Source organism: Panicum virgatum, chromosome 3K (genome assembly GCF_016808335.1).
Source record: "Panicum virgatum strain AP13 chromosome 3K, P.virgatum_v5, whole genome shotgun sequence".
In the NCBI taxonomy this organism is placed as follows: domain Eukaryota; kingdom Viridiplantae; phylum Streptophyta; class Magnoliopsida; order Poales; family Poaceae; genus Panicum; species Panicum virgatum.
The window spans coordinates 6,176,315-6,198,997 of NC_053138.1; the positions used below are offsets into that span (position 1 = coordinate 6,176,315).

General features: G+C 46.1%; 1 protein-coding gene across 1 annotated transcript; it reads right to left on the minus strand.

The window, feature by feature from the left end:
• Nucleotides 1-19,348: 19,348 nt before the first annotated feature.
• On the minus strand, nucleotides 19,349-22,333 carry LOC120697093 (ubiquitin-conjugating enzyme E2-17 kDa-like). Its single transcript, XM_039980228.1, has 5 exons — nucleotides 22,169-22,333; nucleotides 21,936-22,022; nucleotides 21,206-21,333; nucleotides 19,908-20,012; nucleotides 19,349-19,755 (listed from the first exon to the last, which is right to left on the minus strand). Exons 2-5 carry the CDS (start codon nucleotides 22,003-22,005, stop codon nucleotides 19,612-19,614), a joined length of 447 nt encoding a protein of 148 aa, XP_039836162.1. The 5' UTR covers nucleotides 22,006-22,022; nucleotides 22,169-22,333; the 3' UTR covers nucleotides 19,349-19,611.
• Between the last annotated feature and the right edge of the window lie 350 nt (nucleotides 22,334-22,683).

The window sequence follows — 22,683 nt, forward strand, 5'->3', positions numbered from 1 at the left end:
TGCTGCTGTCTATGAAACTCTGCACGCTGCTCGGCTGTCCAGACACTAGGCTGTGGAGCAGGAGCCGGGGCAGCAGTAGGAACAGGACTGGCAAACAACCCGGTCGGTAGAAGTGGTGACACCGGGAAAGATGACAAGGGTGTCTGCATGAAACCGCCAGCAGGTGGAGGAGGAGCAGTGGGGTCGAACTGGAGCTGCTGGGGTGTAGGGAGCTGAGGCTCAGGCAGTCCAGTGTGTCGGTACAGCTGACCGAAGCATCCCGAGAAGAAGGTAAACATCTGCTGCTGGATCTGGGACTGCTGCTGAAGCTGTAACCTCATGGCCTCCTGCTGCTGCCGAATCCCCTCAAGCACTAGAGTCTGGGCCTCCTGCTGGCGAGCCTGCTCGGCCTGCATGCTCAGCTGAGCTGCTGCAAATCTGTCCTGCTGATCTGAGAGCCGAGTAAGGATAGCAGCGAGTGCATCGGGCTGAGTGACCTGAGCGGTGGAGACTGGAGGAGCGGGGGCTCGTGCTGCACCAGAAGATCCTGCCTCATCATCATGAGCTCCTCGAGGGACGGTAACAGTGGGAATGAAGTCCTCGTCATCCTCCGAGTCCTCTGAGTCAGTGATCAGGTAGTGTGGGAGCTGGGCCTCTGCAGCTGCTAGTGAAGCGTCCTCGGCTGCTGTCGGATCATCTGCAACTCTGCCCTCAGCCAAGAAACGCTCATCCAGAACCCTCTGTGCTCGGCGCTGGCCTCTCGAGCCACGACGACCGTCTCGAGGAGTAGCTGGTGAGTAAAAACTGAACAGTGTCCTCGAGTGCTCCAGCTCATCCATGTGCTCATTCTGACTTAGCTGAGCCAGAATCCAACAGATCCAATGAGCAAACGGATGCCGACGGTGAACTGTCATGCCATCCAGAATCACATCCTCTAGCTCACAGATAAAGAAGTCGACTAGGTCAAAGTCACGACCTGTCATGATATAAAGTAGGAGCCACTGCTGCAGAGCTGTGATCCCCTCGTTGTATCCAATCCGGAACAACAGACTCTTCCTAAGAGCTAAGTGGATAGTGTGCGCCATGGGAGTCAGCCTGTCCGGAGTCCTCGGTGTTCCAGGCAGGAAGGGCTGCTGAAAAAGAACACTGATCTCCTCGTCAGAAGGGACATGAGACTCATGAGGACGTCGAGGAGGTACCGTGCTGCCATAAGCCTGATAGTGTATGAAGTGTGGCTCCTCGGCAATCTGAACTCCAAGATAGGTAGCCAGTCGTGCTCGGGTCAGACGATAGTGCCTCTCCTGGAACATGAAGTCAATAAACTGCCGGTCCTCCTCAATAAACAGAGTGGCGTAGAAGACTCGAACCCACTCTCGAATATACCTGGACCTCTCACTGAGTAGAGCAGGCAATCCAACATATCTCTCAAAGAGAGGAAGCACTGGAGTCCCACCTGCTGCTACACGCATAGCTACCCAGTGGAGCATCTTGTGCTCACTAATCTTGATGTCCAACTGGCAGTAGGTGTGGTAAAAAGACTCCTGAAGCAGAGTGTAAAAACGACGATCAACTCCGACATCCCTCTGCTCGGGAAACCACTGCTCCGGGGTCACATAACGCAGTCTCTTGACCCTAGGTCCTGGAATACCCCTGAGATCGAACAACTCAACCTCGGGCAGCTCCTCACCACTGTCCTGACCACCTGTCTGAGTCTGACTGTCGGTGTGCTGCTGCGGTGCATGACCTGCTCCCCTCTGAGTGCCACCACCTCGAGTCCGTGGACGTGAACGGGACTCAGGTGTGGCCTGAGCTGTCTGAGTACGTCCTGAGCGACGTAACTGCTGCTGTGGCTCCCCCTGAGCCTGAGGATCCCTGATCCTGAGTGAGCCCTGCCTGTCAGCTGCGTCTGCCACTGCCTCGGCCTGCTCTCGCTCGCGGTCCTCACGGGTGCGCTTCTTCTTTTTCTGCACAATCATCTTGCTCTTGCCTTTCTTGTCTCCTGCCATCTGTCATAGAAGTAGTATGATGGGATATGAGCCTAAAACAAGAATTCTAGTGGATATCCTCGGAAAGAGCACACTAATAAAGATCTTGAAGTGTTTGAGCAAGAGTGTGATTTGTGCAAGGTAAGTAATATATGTGAGCATGTGTGTAACTGAAGTGAAACAGAGACACAACACATGACGAGGAGGTTAAGATCATACCCTGATAGATCAAATGAGGAAAAACCGACAAAAACGTCACAAGTTGTCTTAGAGACAAACTGTCGAACACCTTGAGTGCAGATGAGCACAAGGTGGGAGGGGCACGGTGAGCTCGGTTCCCTACGCGTGAGGAGATTCAGAGGAGGATGGAGGTGCACGGCGCGCGGAGAAGGCGTGCTGGCTCTGCAGGCGGCGGCGCTGGACTTGGATGGCGGCGGCCTGGGGTCAGCGGCGCACAGACGGCGCAGGCGCGGAGCAGGGCGGTGCGAGCGTGGCTCGGGCGCGAGGTCTGTGGCGCGGCGGCGAAGCGATGCAGGAGCGGCGCGCGTGCGGCAGCGAAAGGGCGGCGCAGGAGTGGCGGCGGCGTACGGGCGCGGGGTGCAGGGCGTCAGTTTCGCGGGGAGGAAGAGGAACAGGAGTGAGACTGACGCGTGGGCCCGCGGAAGGATTAAGTGAAAACAGAACGGACGGGCCCGCCAACCCTAAGCACCGGAAGGTCCGATGGTGCAGAGAAAAGACCGTCGGTGTAATCACCGGTGTAAGTTTGACCAGATCTGAACGAGATTGAAACGTGGTCAGAAGGGCACCGGAAGATCCGCCACTGAGGCACCGGAACATCCGATGGGCGTCGGTGTATCTGCAGGAGTAAGGTCCAGAGGCTATGCAAGGCCCATTTACTCCACGCAGTAGCACCGGTTGAACCGATGCTGAAGCGTCGGTTCATCCGCCATACATCGGAAGCACCGGTGATCCATCGGAGTAACGGCCGGAGGTTGTTCCAGAGGCGTTGCAGAAACCTAGCCACGAAGACTTAAGCACCGGTTGAACCGATGAGATGAAAAATACGGCGTCGGTTTAACCGGTGGTTAAAGAAATTTTCTGCTGAACTACAAACTCTACTTCTGATCCAAAAACTCAAAGCCAAAGCCATAAACACTCAGTTTTGGATCATTTTCGAGAGACAACCTCACCCCTCAAACACTCAAACTAAATGCTCGCAAGCTTTTATATTAACTTAGGCAAATTAAGAACCAAGCGAGGTTTAAACACAAAAACCAAATGTATGAGCCACTTTGCCTATGAACTTAGAGATTTAAACTTTAAGTTCGATAGGACGTGACTCAATAGGCATGAAAGCACAACATTGATCTTATCACTCTTGTGGAGATGATATATCATATTTAGCATGAATATCTTTCTCGAAGTGTGATTTGCTCCCTTGTGTTGCTACTAACGTGATGCAATGCCAATGCAAAGCGTGAAATTAAACATGGATGCATTCTATATGACAAGCACATGCATTGCAAAATTTAAATCTATCTTGTCAAGTTTGAACCCTCGTCAAGCTTCTTCATGATGAACCATTCTTCATGCCATGAGCAAAACCAAGACCACCGGCTCATGCAAGACCCATGTTCATCACTATCTTGACAAGGTTAGACAAGCCCCTAGCACATGTACATATGAAATGCATCTATATGACAAGGCAATTATATGACGTTAGAAGCATCTAGAACGTTAAGCTCACTCCTTAGCCTAACAAAAGTACTCTCGTCTAAAGGTTTTGTGAATATATCCGCCAATTGCTCCTCGGATCTCACACCTTGTAGAGATATATCTCCTTTGGCTTCGTGATCACGCAAGAAGTGATGGCGAATATCAATGTGCTTTGTGCGAGAGTGTTGAACCGGATTTTTGGCAATTTTTACGGCACTTTCATTATCACAAAGGAGCGGGATCCTATCTAGTTTCACACCAAAGTCCAAAAGGGTTTGCTTCATATATAGGATTTGGGCACAACATGCACCGGCCGCTATATATTCCGCTTCCGCGGTGGACAAAGCCACGGAATTTTGCTTCTTACTCGACCAAGAAACTAGAGAACGCCCAAGCAAGTGGCAACCCCCGGAGGTACTCTTGCGATCCACACGGCTTCCGGCAAAATCCGAATCCGAGTATCCCAAGAGATCTAAACTAGCGCCTTTGGGGTACCACAAGCCTATGCTAGGGGTGTGCTTGAGATACGGAAGGATCCTATTCACAGCCGAAAGGTGTGACTCCTTTGGGTTAGCTTGAAAGCGGGCACACAAGCACACACTAAACATTATATCGGGCCTAGATGCGGTAAGGTAAAGCAAAGACCCTATCATTGAACGATAGAGGGATTGATCAACCGGTTTACCGTCCACATCCAAGTCGAGATGCCCATTGGTTGCCATGGGTGTCTTGATTGGCTTGCACTCATCCATCTTGTACTTCTTCAAGATATCTTTAGTATATTTTTTTTGATGGATGAATGTCCCTTCCTTCATTTGTTTGACTTGAAAACCAAGGAAGAAGGTCAATTCGCCAATCATGGACATCTCGAATTCCCTAGACATCATGGTAGCAAACTCATGGCTTAGTAAATCATTAGTTGAGCCAAAGATAATATCGTCAACATAAATTTGACAAATGAAAAGATCCCCGTTGACGTCTTTTGTGAACAACGTGGTGTCCACCCTCCCGATCTTGAAGCCTTGCATGATTAGGAAGTCACGAAGCCTCTCATACCAAGCCCTTGGAGCTTGTTTTAGCCCATAGAGTGCCTTGTGCAACCTATAAACATGGTTAGGATTCCTCGGATCTTCAAACCCGGGAGGTTGCTCAACATAAACAAGTTCGTTAATAACGCCATTTAACAATACACTTTTCACATCCATTTGATACAACTTAATGTTATGATGTGAAGAGTAAGCAAGAAGGATACGGATAGCTTCAAGTCTTGCGACCGGAGCAAAGGTTTCACCAAAATCCAAACCTTCGACTTGAGAAAACCCTTTTGCCACAAGTCTTGCTTTGTTGCGTATCACCACCCCATGTTCATCTTGCTTGTTTCGAAAGACCCACTTGGTGCCGATGATGTTCTTGTCTTTTGGAGGAGCTTCGAGGACCCAAACTTCATTGCGGGTGAAGTTGTTCAATTCTTCATGCATGGCCATCACCCAATCCGAGTCCTCAAGCGCTTCCTGTATGCTAGTGGGTTCAATACAAGAAACAAACGAGTGATGTTCACAAAATGAAGCATGCTTAGAGCGAGTTCTTACTCCCTTGGAAGGACTACCAATGATTTGACCAATTGGATGATCCTTGGAGATGCGACCATGCTTCACTAGCGGTATTTGCGTGGATGGTTGTTGGGGTGGATCTTGTGTGACTTGTACTTGTTGTGGAACACTTTGCTCTTCTTGTTCTTGGACTTGGGGTGTTGGTGTTGGCACATCTTCTTGAGGTAGTGGATCATCTTTTTCTTGATCTTTATCCACTTGGGGTGCCTTGGAGGTGCTTAGTGTAGATGAGGAAGGTCCTCCCCCTTGATCATTGCCTTTATGCACCTCTTCCGGCTTGATATCCCCAATGGACATATTCTTCAAAGCTTCATCAATCTCTTCATCACCTACATTTTCATAGCCAACAACCTCCTCTTGGGAGCCATTAGATTCATCAAACTCCACATCACATGTTTCTTCAACTAACCCGGAGGTTTGATTGAATACTCTATATGCTTTGGAGTTTGATGCATAACCAAGAAAGAAACCTTCATCACATCTACTTTCAAACTTACCGAGCCTTTTCTTCTTATAGATGAAGCATTTGCAACCAAAGACTCAAAAGTAGGATATATTTGGTTTCTTCCCGGTGATGAGCTCATATGGAGTTTTCTTGAGGAGTCGGTGGGGATACACTCGGTTGGATGCATGACACGCCGTGTTGATTGCTTCCGCCCAAAACTTCTCGGACGTGCCATAATCATCCAACATTGCTCTTGCTAGGGTGATGAGTGTCTTGTTCTTTCTTTCCACCACTCCATTTTGTTGAGGTGTGTAGGTGGCGGAAAACTCATGCTTGATGCCCTCTTCATCGCACCATTCTTCAATCTTCATATTTTTAAACTCGGTGCCGTTGTCACTACGGATCTTCACAATTGGGGAGTTGTACTCCCTTTGAGCTCTTCTTGCAAAAGTCTTGAAGATTTCCGGAGTTTCACCCTTATCGCCTAGAAACATAACCCAAGTGTAACGTGAAAAATCATCAACAATTACTAGGCAATAGAGGTTACCACCAATGCTCTTGTATGTAGTTGGACCAAAGAGATCCATGTGAAGTAGCTCGAGCGGCTTGGAGGTAGACAACATCGTCTTGATGGGATGATGTGTTGCAACTTGCTTCCCGGCTTGACATGCTTTACATAGCTTGTTCTTGTCAAACGTGACATCCTTCAAGCCGGTGATCATCCCTCTCTTGTGGGCTTTCTTGAGGTTGCTCATGCCAATATGAGCAATTCTTCTATGCCAAAGCCACCCAAGAGAAGACTTGGTGAAGAGGCATGTCATGGTACTTGTTTGCTTTGAAGAGAAGTCCACTAAATAGATGTTGCCATGCCTAAACCCCGTGAATACCATTGACTTGTCTTCTTCAAGAGTTACTACAACACCATTCTTGTCAAAGATACACGTTAGTCCAAGATCACACAATTGAGCAATAGAAATAAGATTAAAACTAAGTGCTTCTACAAACAAGACATTAGAAATGGATAAATCTTTAGAGATAGCTATTCTACCCAAACCTAAAACTTTTCCCCTTGAGTTATCACCATAGGTGACATGTTCATGATCGCCGGGGTCTTCAAGAGAGGTGAACATGCTATCATTGCCGGTCATGTGTTGAGAGCAACCGCTATCAAGTACCCAATGTTTTCCACCGGCTTTGTAGTTCACCTACACACATGAGAATTCACTTTTGAGTTTTGGGAACCCAAACAAGCTTTGGGCCTTGCACATGTGTGACAAGAGCTTTTGGGACCCAAAGTTGCTTGGGGAGCTTTTTCTTTGACTCCTTAGTGAGTTTGCCAATAAACTTGGCCTTCACCTTGCCCTTCACTTTACTCAAGAGAAAATGGTTATTTTGAAACATTGAAGAGTAATTCTTGGGTAAATTAGGAAGAGGACGTGATGGTAAAGTGCACTCCCTAGTGTGGTGCCCGGTGACTTGGCAATGTTGGCAATATGATCCAACTTCCTTGATGAAGCTAATCTTGATCTCCGGAGAAGGAGTAGTGCCTTGATTTGGCTCCGGAAATGAACCAAGACCTCTCTTGCCATAGTCACGTGCATTGTTGAAGAGAATTTCCTTGTGGATGTATTCTCCTCTTGAGAGCTTCTCCACACTACTCTTGAGGCTTGCCACTTGATCCATCAATTCCTTTTCCCTAGAAGGTACAAGCTTGGGCAAAGCATTAGTGGCATTTGCATTAATGAGTAGGTCATCACATGAAGTAGAAGCATTGACCTTCTCAATAGTTTCATGAGCAAAGTTCTCAAGACTTGGGTCAATTGCTTCATAGGCAAATTCAAGTTCTTGATATTTGTGAGCCAACTCCCTATGCTCTTGTTTAAGCTTTTTGTGGCTCTCTTCAACTTGCTTAGTAAGTACAAGTGACTCATTGTGCTTTTTGAGCAAGTCATTGTACTTGCCAAGCAAGTCGGAGTGGGCAAGCTCTAACTTGGCATGAGTGCTCTCAAGAATCTTGACTTTGCCCTTTTCCCTCTTGATGACGGATGTGTACTCATTAATGAGATTAGTGAACTCATAAGGATCAAGCTCTTCATCACTTTCATCTTCACTATCTACCTCACATACCTTGGTGTTACCTTTTGCCATGAGGCACATTGGAGGTGGAGGTAGTGATGGTTCTTCATTTGTGAGGGCGATGGTGACTATGTCTTCTTCATCACTTGAATCTTCGCTTGATGAGACATCGGTCACCCATTCTTGTTTTTCCACCAAGAAGCTTCTCTTGGTGTGCCCTTTCTTCTTTGGGAAGAGCTTGGTCTTCTTGTCATGGCTCTTCTTCTTCCCAAGCTTCTTGTTCTTGTTCTTCTTCTCATCTTCTTCATCATCACTTGAATCATGGCGATGTTTGCCTTTGTTGTCCTTCTTCCTTTTGTCCGGCTTGGGGCAATCGGGAGAGATGTGGCCTTTTTCTCCACAATTATAGCAAGTTTTGTTCTTGACATCTCCCCATGGCCGGAACATTCTTCTTTTGGGGTCAAAGTTGAAACCCTTCTTGTTGATCTTGTCATTCAAGCGTGTGAACTTCCTCATCATGAGAGCAAGTTCTCCATCATCTTCTTCATCGGATGAGCTCTCATGATGATCCTCTTCTTCATTGCTTGAGCTTGATTCTTGCTTGACCATCTTGAGCTTGCGGGATTTGTTAGCCTTGGTTTTGAGAGCAATTGACTTGCTTGTTGTTGGCTCTTCGGTCATACCAAGGATACTCATTTCATGAGCGCGAATTTCGCCCACAAGCTCTCCCACTTCCATTGTATCAAGATTCTCCTTTTGAAGCATAGCATTGATAAAGTTGTACTTGGGCTTCGGAAGGAGCATGAGAATCTTGCGGTTGATGGAGCCACTGTTAATTTTGGAAACTTCAAGAGCATTAATGTCCTTGACAATGACATTCAAGCGGGAATACATATCATTGCAATTTTCATGAGCAAGCATTTTAAAAGAATCATATTTTGCTCTAAACAAGTGATATTTTTGTTCACGGACTTTTGTGGAGCCTTCATGAATTTCAATTAGCTCTTTCCATATATCACTTGCTAAGTCCATGCCATTTACTCTAGCAAAGACTTCCTCACTAATGGCTTCGAAAATTGCATTTCTAGCCTTTGCATTCCATTTTAATTGCTCCGTGGTGGGAGTTCCGGTGAACCCGGTCTTTGTTGCCAACCACACTTCGGGGTCAATCGCATCAAGGTATGCGGCCATACGAACTTTCCAATAGGCAAAGTTCTTGCCCTCGAAGTGAGGCGGCGAACCTCCCATCTTGGCCATAACTCTAGGCGGTGAAGCCTAATGATCCAAATGAGCAACGAGGCTCTGATACCAATTGTAAGGATCGATGGACCAAGAGGGGGGGTGAATTGGGCCTTTTTCAAACTTCTAAAGCAATAAAACAACCTTAACCTATGTAAGGCTAGTAAGGCTCAATTCACCAACCGGCTAAACAAAGCAAACTACACAAGCTAACAAAGATATGAAACTAAGCAAGGTAGAGCTAAGCTATGATCTCTAGGGTCAAGCACATGAAAGAAAGCATGAAAGTAAGTGCTTGAAATGAAAGAGAGTGCAAGAGACAACCGGATTTTTCCCGTGGTGTCGATGTGTTGGCACACACCCCTAATCCACGTTGTGACACTCACTAAGAGTCTTGTCACCTCCCATGTCACCGAGACTTGGGCGCTCACTAAGAGTCTCCGTTCACCATCCCGGCGTGGTGGAGCTCAAGCCACGTACAATCTTCTTCTCCGGGCTCCCACAATCCTTGGCAAGCTCCGCGAGAAACACTTCGATCACCAAGATCGTCTAGGTGCTGCCAAACACCAAGAGTAACAAGTTTCTAAGCCTTCACTTGACCTACACTCAGTTGGCCCTAGCTCAAGCACACTTGCTACACTTGCAATGGATGAGTTCTTCAAGGTTGAAACACAAACTAAGCACTAGATCTTCTCTCTTTTGCTCAAAGCTCTATCTCTTCTTCTCAAGGGTGGCCTCAGGTTTTCAAGGTGTCAAAGGCAACTGAAATGAACCAGGGGGTACCCTTATATAGAGTGGAGGAGGTCACATAGCCGTTGGAGGTTTTCTGCAGAAAAACCGTGACCACCGGAAGAACCGACGGTATAGAAAATATAGGCATCGGTTCAACCGGTCTCTCTGTGTCAAAGAAGTAGCCGTTGAAGTTCTGACACAGTATCTACGCTTGCGTCATTACACCGGTGCATGCTCCGTAGGGGCATCGGTTCAACCGGTGCTGAAGAGGTTCGCTAATCAACTCAAACAAGCGTTCTGGAACAAAGTACATCCAATGCACCGGTGCTTTGATTCTGAACCGTCGGTTCAACCGGTGCTGAAGAGAAGTTGGAGTTCACCAAACATGCTCTATGGAACAAAAGACTTTCATTGCACCGGTGCTTTGATTCTGAACCGTCGGTTCAACCGGTGCTGAAAAGATGTTGAAGTCCACCAAAACATGCTCTCTGGAACAAAGGACTTTCATTGCACCGGTGCTTATCTTCTTGACCATCGGTTCAACCGGTGCTTTACTTGATATCTGCCTTCATCCAGAGAAGATGGACCGACAGGGCATCGGTCCTTCCGCCATGCATCGGATGCTCCGATGCTTGTTCACCGGTTCAACCGGTGCTACTGATTTTCTTTGTTTTTAGCTGTTTTGACTTGGATTCGAATGTGACTTTGATTGTTTCTTCTTCCAAGAGTTGTGTTGACTTCTATTGACCATCTTTTGCTGTTTTTGAGTGAGTGTGTAATATGTCTAGGGCCAACTCAAGTTTGATCAAGCTACTAACTCATGAACCCCTCTTAATAGTGCGATCACTACAAAACTATAAAACCTATACTAACCTAAGTGTCCTTCTCAACCTTGTGACACTTAGGACTAGAAAGATCCTTAGCCTTGACAAATATAAGTTAAAAGCCGAGATCGCCTTTTTGAATGACCGAAATTGAGGGGCCTCTTTTGACATATGACCAAATGAGCGATAATGATCTATTAAGCTGCACAAACTCATTAGTCACAATAATGGTTGTCATTAATCACCGAAACATACCTTGAGTGCCTAGATGCTTACAATCTCCTACCTCTAGCATGTGATACCTTGACCCGCCCCTGAAAACCTATTTATAGGGGCGGGCGCGTGAAGGAGATGAAACTGACGGTGGGTCCAAGTGTTTAAGTGAAGAAGAAGAGAGATGAGGAGAGGAAGCTGGACTGTGGGTGGAACTGACGAATGGGTCCCACTATTTTCTAATGGTGATGACTAATAAAAGGTGACGGCGGTGTCAGTTTGACAACAAAAAATAGACTCGGGGACATATAGATAAGAAATGAACATTGGGTGTCAAATAGGAAAAGGGCTAATTTTTCTAGTGTCAAATTGGCAATTCTCTACTGACTATCGCACAGGAAAATAATGTGCGATGAATTGCCTATTTCGCAAGGCAGGAACCATGCTTATGGGTGTCCATATCATGCTTCGGAAGAAAAGAGTAAGAGTGAAGGAACAAGATATATATATATATATTCCAAAGTGTTTATTCCGTGAATTTTTGAGATAGCAACTGCAGCGGCTAACTCATATGACCAGGCAGTTGCACAAGTTTTATAACAAGAAAGCTCACACCATAAGCTTCTCAGAAACACACAGCATGCCCTGCCCGTAAGCTCACACTACAGGCGTACTGCTGGAGCGCCTGACTTGTATATATAGCCACTATTTTTCCCGACACACACGTATACTGAGCCGTAGGTACTACGGGCTTTGCCTGAAGCAGACTTTACTAGTGTGACGGAACCGCCAAATTAAAACTCTAAATTAAACATAATAGCCGTCATTTGAACACATCGGGCGCATTAGCTTAATAGTTTAATTTGTCGGTCCTTTCTCAACCCACGACCCGATTGAAATAACACGGTAGTCCCGCGCGAAGGCGGGCGCAGATGGTACAAGCACAACAAATATTTAAAAATATACAAGAGTGACATACGATATTAACAAAGAGTTTTACAAACCAAGTTCAAATACACCAATAGTTTACATAATCTACATAAACTAAATAGTTTACAAACTATACATTAGGGTAGCCAAGTTCAAATAGAAAAGAATCTACAACTACGCTAGTGTTCTGCCTCTTCTCAACCGGTCAGATCAGTCTACATGGGAACTCTACTTATACACCGGTCAGACCGGTCTGAACAGACAGAGAAGCTGCACACATCGCCCACACGTGTGCAACTCGCCAAATCCCAAATCTAAGGGTCTCTATCCACCACTTCTCACCCCTCCGCATCTCTGCGGATGAATTTGACGCAGCAGGGGCAGAAATCAACGTCCGGGTGTCCTGTAACAAAAATTGGTGACAACAAACTCTGAGCAACTAATACTCAGCAAGACTTACCCGACCAGTGGGTATAACTTAGTCCACATACCTAGACATGCGAGGCTTTTGGCTGATGGTTAATTTTGCAGAACAAGCACTAGAAGTAAGTCCTTATTTTTCCAAGTTTTAGCTCCCAATTATATCAATAAATTGACTAACCATCTATGATTTGCAAGGCTACAACAATCAAGGTGAGCAAACATTCATTAAATAATATCAGCCCTCATTGCATCTCATCTCATTCTTATTCCAATTCCTTTCTATGATGTGACCAAGAGATCAAGGCTCTCATAACCGCGAGACACGGAGAATCGATTCGATTTAACCTTGCAAGGTGGACCTAACCAACACGGCACGCAAAAGCCCCGTCGGACCCCACGCACCGACCTTTCCCCTCCCCGCCTCGAACTACAGGAACCAGCCCAACGACATATGGTCAGCCGAGCTCAATGTGAGACCACCAAAAGTAAACATATGCATCCCCATTTCTCCGCGACTACTCGACTACCCCAGGAGTTGGGTGCGGGTTCCTGTACTTTCGAAGCAAAGCAGTACTCGGCTTACCGGTTTCGACTACCTCCTACTCCCGACATGCGGTTAGTACAGTTCAATCCCCGATCAGCACAGCCGACAATGGAACGGTTCTTAATCAATACAAATGGGGCTACACCTTCCCCCATTCGGTCTCACATACCATACCTTCCATCTTGAATATAATAATTCATATACTGTAATATAACGACATCCTATATCTCGCGAGTGACAGAATTATCACTCGACTTCTATCGAGCCCTATTAAGCATAGCAGTGTTAACGACCTATTCATACTAGTCACTACTACAGAACAAGCCTTTGTTCCTACACATTTGTCCCGGTTACAATTAGACCCGGGACCAATAAAGTATTTTGTCCCGGGTGTAAAATCTAGAACCGGCAGGAGGCAAAAAAGATCTTTTATCCCGGGCAGATATTTCAACCAGGACTAAATAGCCCCCTTTAGTCCCGGATGGGGTTACCAGCCGGGACTAAAACCCTTTAGTCCCGGGTCCAGCGTCCAACCGGGACAAAATAGGGCGACGCCGACTCGGGTGGATTTATTTATCTTGAGCTCCCTCTCCCTCTCTCTCTCCCTCTCACCCTTATCTCTTTCTCTCAGACTCCGACATCTCTCACCCTTAGCTTCTTCCCTCCCTTCCGTCCCTCCATGGCCGGCGAGGCCTAGCGCGCGGGTCCGGCGAGCCACCGCCGCCAGGTATCGGCAGGTACGCGGTTGGGCCCGTGGGCGGCTGGCGAGCCTCTGCCGCCGCGGGAGGCCAGGTCGCCGGCGGGGAAGGATGCAGGCCGCCGAGTGCCGCGCGCGGCCATGGGCCGGCCAGTTGCCGCCGCCGCGCAAGGAGACCGGCGGGAGGGCGCCTGGGGAGCCGCCACCGCAGCGCCTGGCGAGAGCAAGATTGGCGATGAGCTTTGTTGGTGAATTTTTTTTCGTTTGTGAATCTTTGTGTATGTGAATCAATCAATTTTAGATCTGTGAGATAATATGTGCTTTGTTGTGATGGTCATGTGAGTTAAGGGGATTGCTTGTGAGATAACATGTGCTCTGTTAGATCTTTGTGTATGTGTTAATTTTAGATCTTGATTTTGAGATTGCAATTTTGGATGATTTTTTTAGATTTGGAGAACTAGCTCCCGAGTGCAAATGCGGGAGCTAGCGATCTGATTTTTTTTGTTTGTGAAAATAGCTTTTGTCCCGGTTCAATAGTCATCGGACAGAAAGATTCTTTCATTTGTCCCGGCTGGACTGTCCCGGTTGAAAAACCGGGATGAAAGGCAATTGGGAACCGAGACTAAATAGCTGTCCTGTAGTAGTGTAGTAGTGAGTATAAGGCCCAGGAATACCTAGGGATCATGCAACTAAGATTTCAAACAATTCCTAAACCTAATGCACAATTATTAGAGACATATATAGGCTAGCCGTACGAGAGGCTAGCCGTTGATCGACCCATTGTCAGCCACGAGCCTTACCACGAGGTCATGTACGGCGACGAGGAGGACGACAGGCCCACTTTGGGAACTGTCTGGATCTGGCGTCAGGTACATTCGCAACAAATCTAATTTTGTTATTCATTGTTACACGATGCATTAGCGCACTTTTAATTTTACTTATTCGGACCGCAGAGGTCCTGGGCGCATGCGCAGGTTAGACACGCATATCCTGAGTTTGTTTCGGAGCTCGACATGCTGACGCCCGAGGACGTTGTCTGGGAGCCTTACAGCCCAGAGGCTGTGACTACCCGTGCACCAGCAGGCCTGTCTTCGCACTGCTCCGCGAATGCGAGCCAGTGGCTTACTACAGCCATCCTGGTTTACGACATCGCGGTTGAGGCATATTGCCCCTGGAGAGTCAGGAGACAGTTTGGGCAGCGCCAGGAGTTTCCGGTGCCCACCGCGTTGAAGCGTGTCAGTCGCCAGGACCACTAATAATTATGAATGAACTTGGTTCATACATTCGTGTCGAATGCTGCGAAACGGGCAGAGCAGGTCATGCTAAACAAGTGGGCGGGGCGACCAGAGTCCAACTACATGGATGACGCTCAGGCTGAAGCTCTCAAAGTCAGACTCCGCGAGGCGTTCACTGCGGGTGTCCCGTCTTCGAGGCGGAAAATGATCCGCTCTTTGTTCCCCATGCTCGGCAGGATCTCGGGGACGCATGTGAGCCTAACTAGGGGGTACCGCAATGTATGGTTTCATGTATATGAATAAAAGCCTTTATGGGCATTTCATTCAAAAAAAGTACATCGCCTTAGTCGCACAATAGTTTTCTTAGTTTAGTACAAATTCTCCGCTGCGCCGTTGAAGCCGGCGACGTTTGTATGTGTTCGCTAGCCTCGACCGGATGTATCTCACCTTCGGTCGACATCTAGCTTGCGTAAACTCTATTTTCCCTTAATGCAATACGGGCCAACGGCACGGTTTCGAAAAAAAAAAAATTCTGCATGCATGTGCTTTCCATCACCATCTGCTCCCTGCTAGCTGCTCTACTACTACCTTTGCATTGACTCGTTAAGCATGCATCTTTCTGACTGTCTCTCTAATCTGACCTGATCTATTTATACTAGGTAGCAAGCTAGTGGTGGAGGGGAGTATATCTACTACTCCTAAATGAACAAACCCCACTAGCCTATTTCTCTGGATATGCAAGCATGCCACCTCAGCAGCCCCACTAAGTCCATGGCGGCCCCACTGTTTGAACTAACTAAAAAATGTTATAACTCACAAACCAAAAAACCAAATTAAATTCCGATTACACCATTGAATTCCTTTTAATAAATCCTCCAAAACAAGATCTCGCATGGATATATTTCGATAAAATTACAGATGAGCTCCACTTATAGTAGTTGGTATAGAGTAAAGTAAAAATAAAAAAAGAGAATAAAAAAAGGGGGGAAAAGAAGAATGAAAAAGAATAGGATGATAATAGTAATATTCTAACTCTCCTCACTCAAGGAAAGTAGATGTAGATAGGGGCTTATACCCTCCGAAAACATTTCTCTTTCATACCCCGCGGGGAATCTACCTAGTTATATTCATATCCAGGGGCGGAGGGCCTGTTATGGTCCACTATGGCGCCCGCCATACCTAAGATCCGGCCCAAAATTTTTTTCCCCTCCTCGCGGCATTTAGCCCGCCCTGCGCAGCCTCCTCCGCCCCGCAGCCGCCGCGCCGCCGCCCCGCCTCCGCCCCGCTGCCCCGCCGCGCCGCCGCCCCGCCGCTCCGCCGCGCCGCCTCCGCCCCGTCCCGCCGCCCCGCCTCGTCCCCGCCCGCGCACACCGACGCACGACACCTGCTGCGTCGCCTTCCCCGTTCCTGCTCGGCTTCCCCGTTCCTGGACTCAGAACTTCTAGGCATTGCTGTTGATCTTCCTTGGTAATCCTTGACTCGATCTATTGGATTTGTAGATTTACACCTTGGATATTCTTTGTGTTTTGATCTACACGATTACCATTTTAGCTGAAAATAAAAATTTTAATATGGGTATGTAATGAATGTATACAAGACCGTGCTATTGTCAATGAGATGTGACTATCTGCCTTATGCTGTTAAGCGTTTATACTTATTTGATGTTCAGGGATCGTGCAGAATGAATTAAATTTTCTATTTAGATCTGAATTTAGGAGTTTTTTGCATATACAAATTTGCAAAAAAAAATCGGTCCATGCAGGTCATAATTATTTATATTGATTTTGTCCGGATAACATACTCATATCTCATCTATCTTCATGATGTTGGAAATTTTATATCAGATTGAGTTCTACGGTGACTTTGATGGCAGTTTCCACAAAAGTTTGGATTTGGAGATAGACCTATCTGCTGCTTTGCTCGGCTGCCGATCTCACAGGTCAGTGGAGTGCTATCAACATTGCTTTCCGGTGCAAGGTATGCATTCGCTTCCTCACCTTTCACAGTATATCTTGACAATATTTGTTTGAATGATAACTACTGATGATACCGAAAGTGTTGTTTAACATATGCATGTTAACCATACCTTAATTTTTCTTCGTCCTCCGCCACTGTTCATATCAGTGTGGATTATTGAGTATATTTAGGAGTACATATTAATTAATCACCTGATTAGCAGAATGAATACCAATCCCCTTGCACAGCGCCGGCAAGCCGTCATCTATATATTCGCCCGGTACAGATCGGACACCAGGTGCAGTCCAGTGCATGCTTACCAGAATTAGCCCAAGCACGCACCTTTGATCCATCACTACTGTACCTGGAGGAGGCGAGGATCTAGCTACGTACGGCAGGTAACCAGTGTTTCTCCGGCGCCGGCGCCAGCAAGCAGCACTCCGGTCGATCGGTCCCGTGCATCAGGATCTAGCAAGAACGACGACGATGCCCAGCCGACGTCGTCCGACATGCGGGCTGTTCGGCTGGTCCAATCTTGACATGTCTCGACTTATTTCCTATTACATAATACTATTCATTCTACTAGCCGAATACTATTCACTAGATCAGCCGAACAGCCCCATGATGGAGTCATCGCTGCTGCAGCGCCACCACGAGCTGCAGCTGCAGGGCCCACGGCCGGCACCGCTCAAGGTCAGCATGCACCAGCAGCACGAAGACGGGCACGGACATGGTCGTCAAGAAGCAGCGGCCGCACCACCACCATCAGCGGCAGCCGGTGATCATCTACGTGGATCGAGTTGCCGAGAGTCGTGCACGCGCACCCGGCCGAGTTCAAGTCCGTCGCGTAGCGCACCACCGGCGCCAGCACCATTGCCGCCGCCTAATACGTTGGTGTTCTCGGCGTCCGCTCCGCCACCGCTGCAGCTGCAGCTCCCGTTGGTCGGAGCAGCTGCCGGCAGCGCCCTGCTGCCGCTGATGAGTAGCATATCATGTCGGCGCGCGGCGGTGACGGTTGCTGATGCTAGTGGCTCATCGTCAGTGCAGGAGAATAATCCCTATAACGACCCATTTCTACAGCCGCTGCCGTCGTCGTCGTCTCTTGCGGCGTTTTATCATCAACACCACCATGGGCACGGCGGTGATCTCTTCATCGCCCACCACCAGTAAAGTAATTCGATCGTTACATTACAGCGTCTCTAATAATTAATGTGACAAGAGAATTAGAAAGGGTGTCGTGCAAATGTACGCCTGTACATGCATGTCTGTAGAGGGTACTGTGTAGCACTTGCATAGTTGCATGGTTACCAACTTTCTCGCGATCACAGGCCACACCCAGGCGATTGGCGTTCGACGACCCCTCAGGCGTCATCGCGGCCACGGGAGCCAGCTATATAGATAAGATTTGGCCGCGTTTGGTAAAACGTCAAATCAAGATTTCACAAAAAAAAATTTCTGCATGGAGTACTAAATGTAGTCTATTTGCAAAACATTTTCAGGGACGAGCTAACTTTTTGAGATGAATCTAATTACGGTAAGTAATTGATGATTTGCTACAGTGGTGCTACAGTAACCATCCTCTAATCACGCGGTCAAAAGCCTCATTAAATTCGTCTCGCGATTTACACGGGGGGTTGTGAAGGTGGTTTTGTAATTAGACTTTATTTAATACTCTAAATTAGTGGTCAAAGTTGAAAAAAATTCCATGAAATCCTAACCAAACACTGCCAAGGATCTGCCTTCTGAATCATGGAATGCAGTTGCTACGATAGTCAATTTCAACGTCAGAAGAAAGGATGGGTTAGGATTAGGCGTTCAAGGATGAGTCTTCTTCCTATCAAAAAAAAAAAGGATGAGTCTTCTCTAGGGGTGGGCATTCGGTCTATTCGGGTATTTCGGTTCGGTCTATTCGGGTTTTACGAATTTCGGGTTTCAAAAAATGAGAACCAAAATTTTAAAGACAAAATTAGGAACCGAACCCGAATAGACCGAATATTTCGGTTCGGTCTATTCGGTCCACCGAATTAACCGAATAATAAACACACTCTCATCTTCAATCAAAATATATGCAATGAATAGTTAAATAGAAGTACGAGTAATAGCGATAAGTAACTATGAAAAAATAGCATAATGAAATAGACATACAAATATTAAGATGAGATAATAACTATTAGCTAATAAGTTCAAAAATCACATAAGATATCATGGCATACCAAGAGTTTGAATGAATTTCGGGTTATTCGGTCTATTCGGGTTTTGGAGGCTAGGAACCGAACCCGAACCCGTACCCCGAATTAAACCATAAGTGTGGACCGAACCCGAACCCGAGAACCCGAATAGACCGACATTTCGGTCTATTCGGTTCGGTTTTTTCGGGTTTTAAATGCCCACCCTACTCTTCTCTGACGTCCGCCCAGATACTGACGCATGGGAATCGGGCCCACGCTTCAGTGACCTAACGCCAAGGGGACGGACGTAAGAGGAACCATTTCCGGCGCTGAAAGCCCTTTTCAATTAACCTGAGCTTTGTAAAAGATACCGATCCGCGGTATATCGTGGAGTGGACAATTACCTGAACAACAAGCTGGGCAGCTAGTATCAGCGACAAACAAAGAACTTTTTTTAAAATTTTTTTTACCCTCCCATCTTTTTGATAATTCAAGCTTCAACAACATGCTGCAACCAGGCCAAGCAGGCAGTTCTGTGCAGCAAACGCAAGCACCATCACCAACACGGAAAAAATGTGGTGTGCAAAAATCACACCTCATGGGCAGATCTGATGAAACAAGCCATCCACGTCAAACATGCAAGCACGCAGCACCGGCAAGGAGTTTATCAACATCTATTCATATGTTGAAGGCACGCTAATGCATATATGTTCAACAGTTACCATCGAACTACGACTTTGGTTGCTATTACAATACCAGAATCGTACCACAAAAGGGACCGATCCATTAGTATGTTATAGCCGACGGTATCCCTGCCTGCCGCTGTAGGTCCTAACTGGCTAACCCATTGCATATTTCTGGGTCCAGTTCCTCGCAGAGGCCTCGTACTTGCTTCGGTCCACCTTGTACATGTGAGCTATCTCAGGAACCAGCGGATCATCTGGGTTTGGGTCTGTCAATAGCGAACAGATTGAAAGTAGCACCTACAACCAACAAGAATAGTGGAAATTAGCAGGGGGAGATGGGGTTCGTTTCCATAGTACATCAATCTACACTAACAGTAGAAAACATTTTGAAAAATGTCGTATCCATACAAAATTCATAGCCTAAAAAGAATTAAGATGAGGCAAATCACCTTGGAAACAGTTAATGCCGGGCTCCACTGCTCTTTCAGGATATCAAGGCAGATGCTTCCATTGCTGTTGATATTTGGATGGAAAACCTTTGTCTTGAAAGCGACCTGCAGCATCAGACATATATTAGCGTGATATATTTCATCATGATCAAGAGACAAGGGATCGATTAATAAAAATACAATGCTAAAGTTTCCATACACATAACCACTAGCCATAAAGCAGGAGACTGGTTATTAAAGACCAAAAATAGGGAAATTAAATCAGCTCATTAGTAGGCATGTTTATAAGGCGTATTTTGTTTCATTCGGACAAGCCTTTGACCACAATCTATCAACATATTTTTTCAACACAAAATATATAGTACTAGATTCATATTTATAAATACTTATGTATCAGTATTAGATTCATATTAATAAATACTTATGTATCACATAATGACATATCACTAGAGTAACAGTAGGTCAAAGCTTTGTCCTAACAAAACAATATGCCTTGTTTAAGTTGAATGGAGACTGAGGTGCTGTGGAATCCAACAAAAGCTGACCACGTCAAGAAGCAGATGAAAAAAGATCACCAAATAAGGTAGAGTGACATACTGTGGACAGTGTGACTTAACCTATTAATCTTGAATGTTTGACTTCTCTCAATATCATGGTAAAAGTAAAACATCCATTGAACAACTAATTCTTACCAACAAACTTCATTAAGGCAGGATAAATCAGGTAAAGAGAAAAGTATAAGGGCATATGCAAGTCACATTGAACAAAACAATATGACAGCACAGAAAGGATACAGTATGGTTGGTATTTTCTTACTAGAGTAGCAGAACACGAAATTCCTTGTATGTTAAGCTAACACAAGCCCTTCTAAGATACTATTCCATATCACTATTTCTGTTGGATACTAATCTTTAAACCTAGCAGGCTAGCACATGTAGAGGAAATCCTACCAACCAATCAAGTATAATGATATTAAGTTGAATTTCAAGATAAAAATTCAGGATGCACTCTAATAATGAGTAAGAATAAGTAGATCAATGGTTATCTGATCACTACATGAAATTTACATGTTTATCATGCATAAATATTCAGGCATAAGACTGGGAAAAAATTATTGAAACTATCGGCTGAGGCAAAAAAAAAAGGTGTTCCGGGAAAAAGGGAGCAATGATTAGAGATAAAATAATTAAAGAAAAGCAGACAATCCCTTCATTACTTCTCATAGGATAGTAACATGATGATAGCATCGTTTACATCTTGAATAAAATGTGTGCTTGTTCAAACTAATATAGACTTGCCTTTGGTGGCTTGAATGGATAATCCGGAGGGAAGTGGATCGAAACCAGAAACACGCCACCTGCATAGGGACTATCGGAAGGGCCCATGATTGTTGCCTGCCAATGGAACATATCCTCTCCTACGGGACCTGTGAAGTAAAATGATTGTTGAATCTGATTAAACAAAAGTAATATATATGATCTCAATAAATCATAATTGCAGTCTGTTAAAGCACGTGACCGCCCTAGATTCTCTAAAGAGTAAAGACCACACAGGAAAAATTTAGTTCTATCATGGAAGCGTGAATTTGTACACTGAGTTTTTTTTTGTCAAAGGAGTAGGTGACAAGCGTATAGTCATATTTGTTGCAATCTTGTTGACTTAACAGTGACAAAGCCCTAAAAAAAAGGACTTCAACAGTGACAAAGCCCTAAAAAAAAGACTTAACAGTGACAATGAATTAAAGAAACGCAACACTTATGTTCTGACAAAAGCATCAATCTAAACCACCTACCAATCTAACGGACATAGAAACTTCAGCCACATCAATCTAAACCAACCATCAATCTAACGGACATAGAAACTTCAGCCATATCGATCTAAACCAACTCTAAAAAAGGAGCAGCGCAGCCCTCTGTTCAGTCACACAACGAATCAATCGACCACACAAGCAGAAGCACATAGGCCAGACCGCTCTTACGCCGTGACCCCTTCCAATCAACGGGTGGTGGGGAAGGAGAAACTCCTCACCTGCGCTGCAGGATGTGGGGGGATCCTTCTGCAGGTCCTTGAGCTCCTTCAGGATCCGCTTGGAAGCCATCGCCGCCGACTCGAGAACTGCGCCCCAGCCACCGATTCCAACCCAAACAAGACAAAATACACACACGGGCGCGATTGAGTACTCAAAAAAAAAACAAAGACACAAGGTGAAGATGAAGAAGCAAGAACAGGACAGCCGGCCGATCGGCTGATCAAACTATGACCTGGTGGAGAGGAATCGGCGAGAGAAGACGCAGGGCCGGCGGGGGCAGTCGGGGGGTCGGCGAGAAGAGGAAGAGGATGGGGAAAGAGAGAGCCTAGGCGTGTGGGCCCGTGCCTTTTCTGTGGTTCCAGAAGCTTTCTCTGGGCTGGGACCCACAAGTCCCAGCGGCTTGAGATAGTTCAGCAGCAAGAAAAAGAATTTAAATCCAGTAAAATGCATCTATCTCAAACTAAAACTGAAGTCTGGATTTGCCTTAACTGTATAAAACTATAAATTCTTGTTTCCTCATCGTCTCGTCCATTTCTTTCATTTTCAACATTTGCTGTCACATTTGTTGTTCCCTAATTTCCAGGGTGACGGATTACTGATTTGACACGGAAGTCTACTTTTTTTATGCAAAGTTGAATTACCTACTGGGATGATGACGGATTACAAAAAAGACTTCCTACCAACCAAACAACAAATGTAACAGTAATACAACATCGTGTTAATAACTACTTCCTCCATTTCAAATTG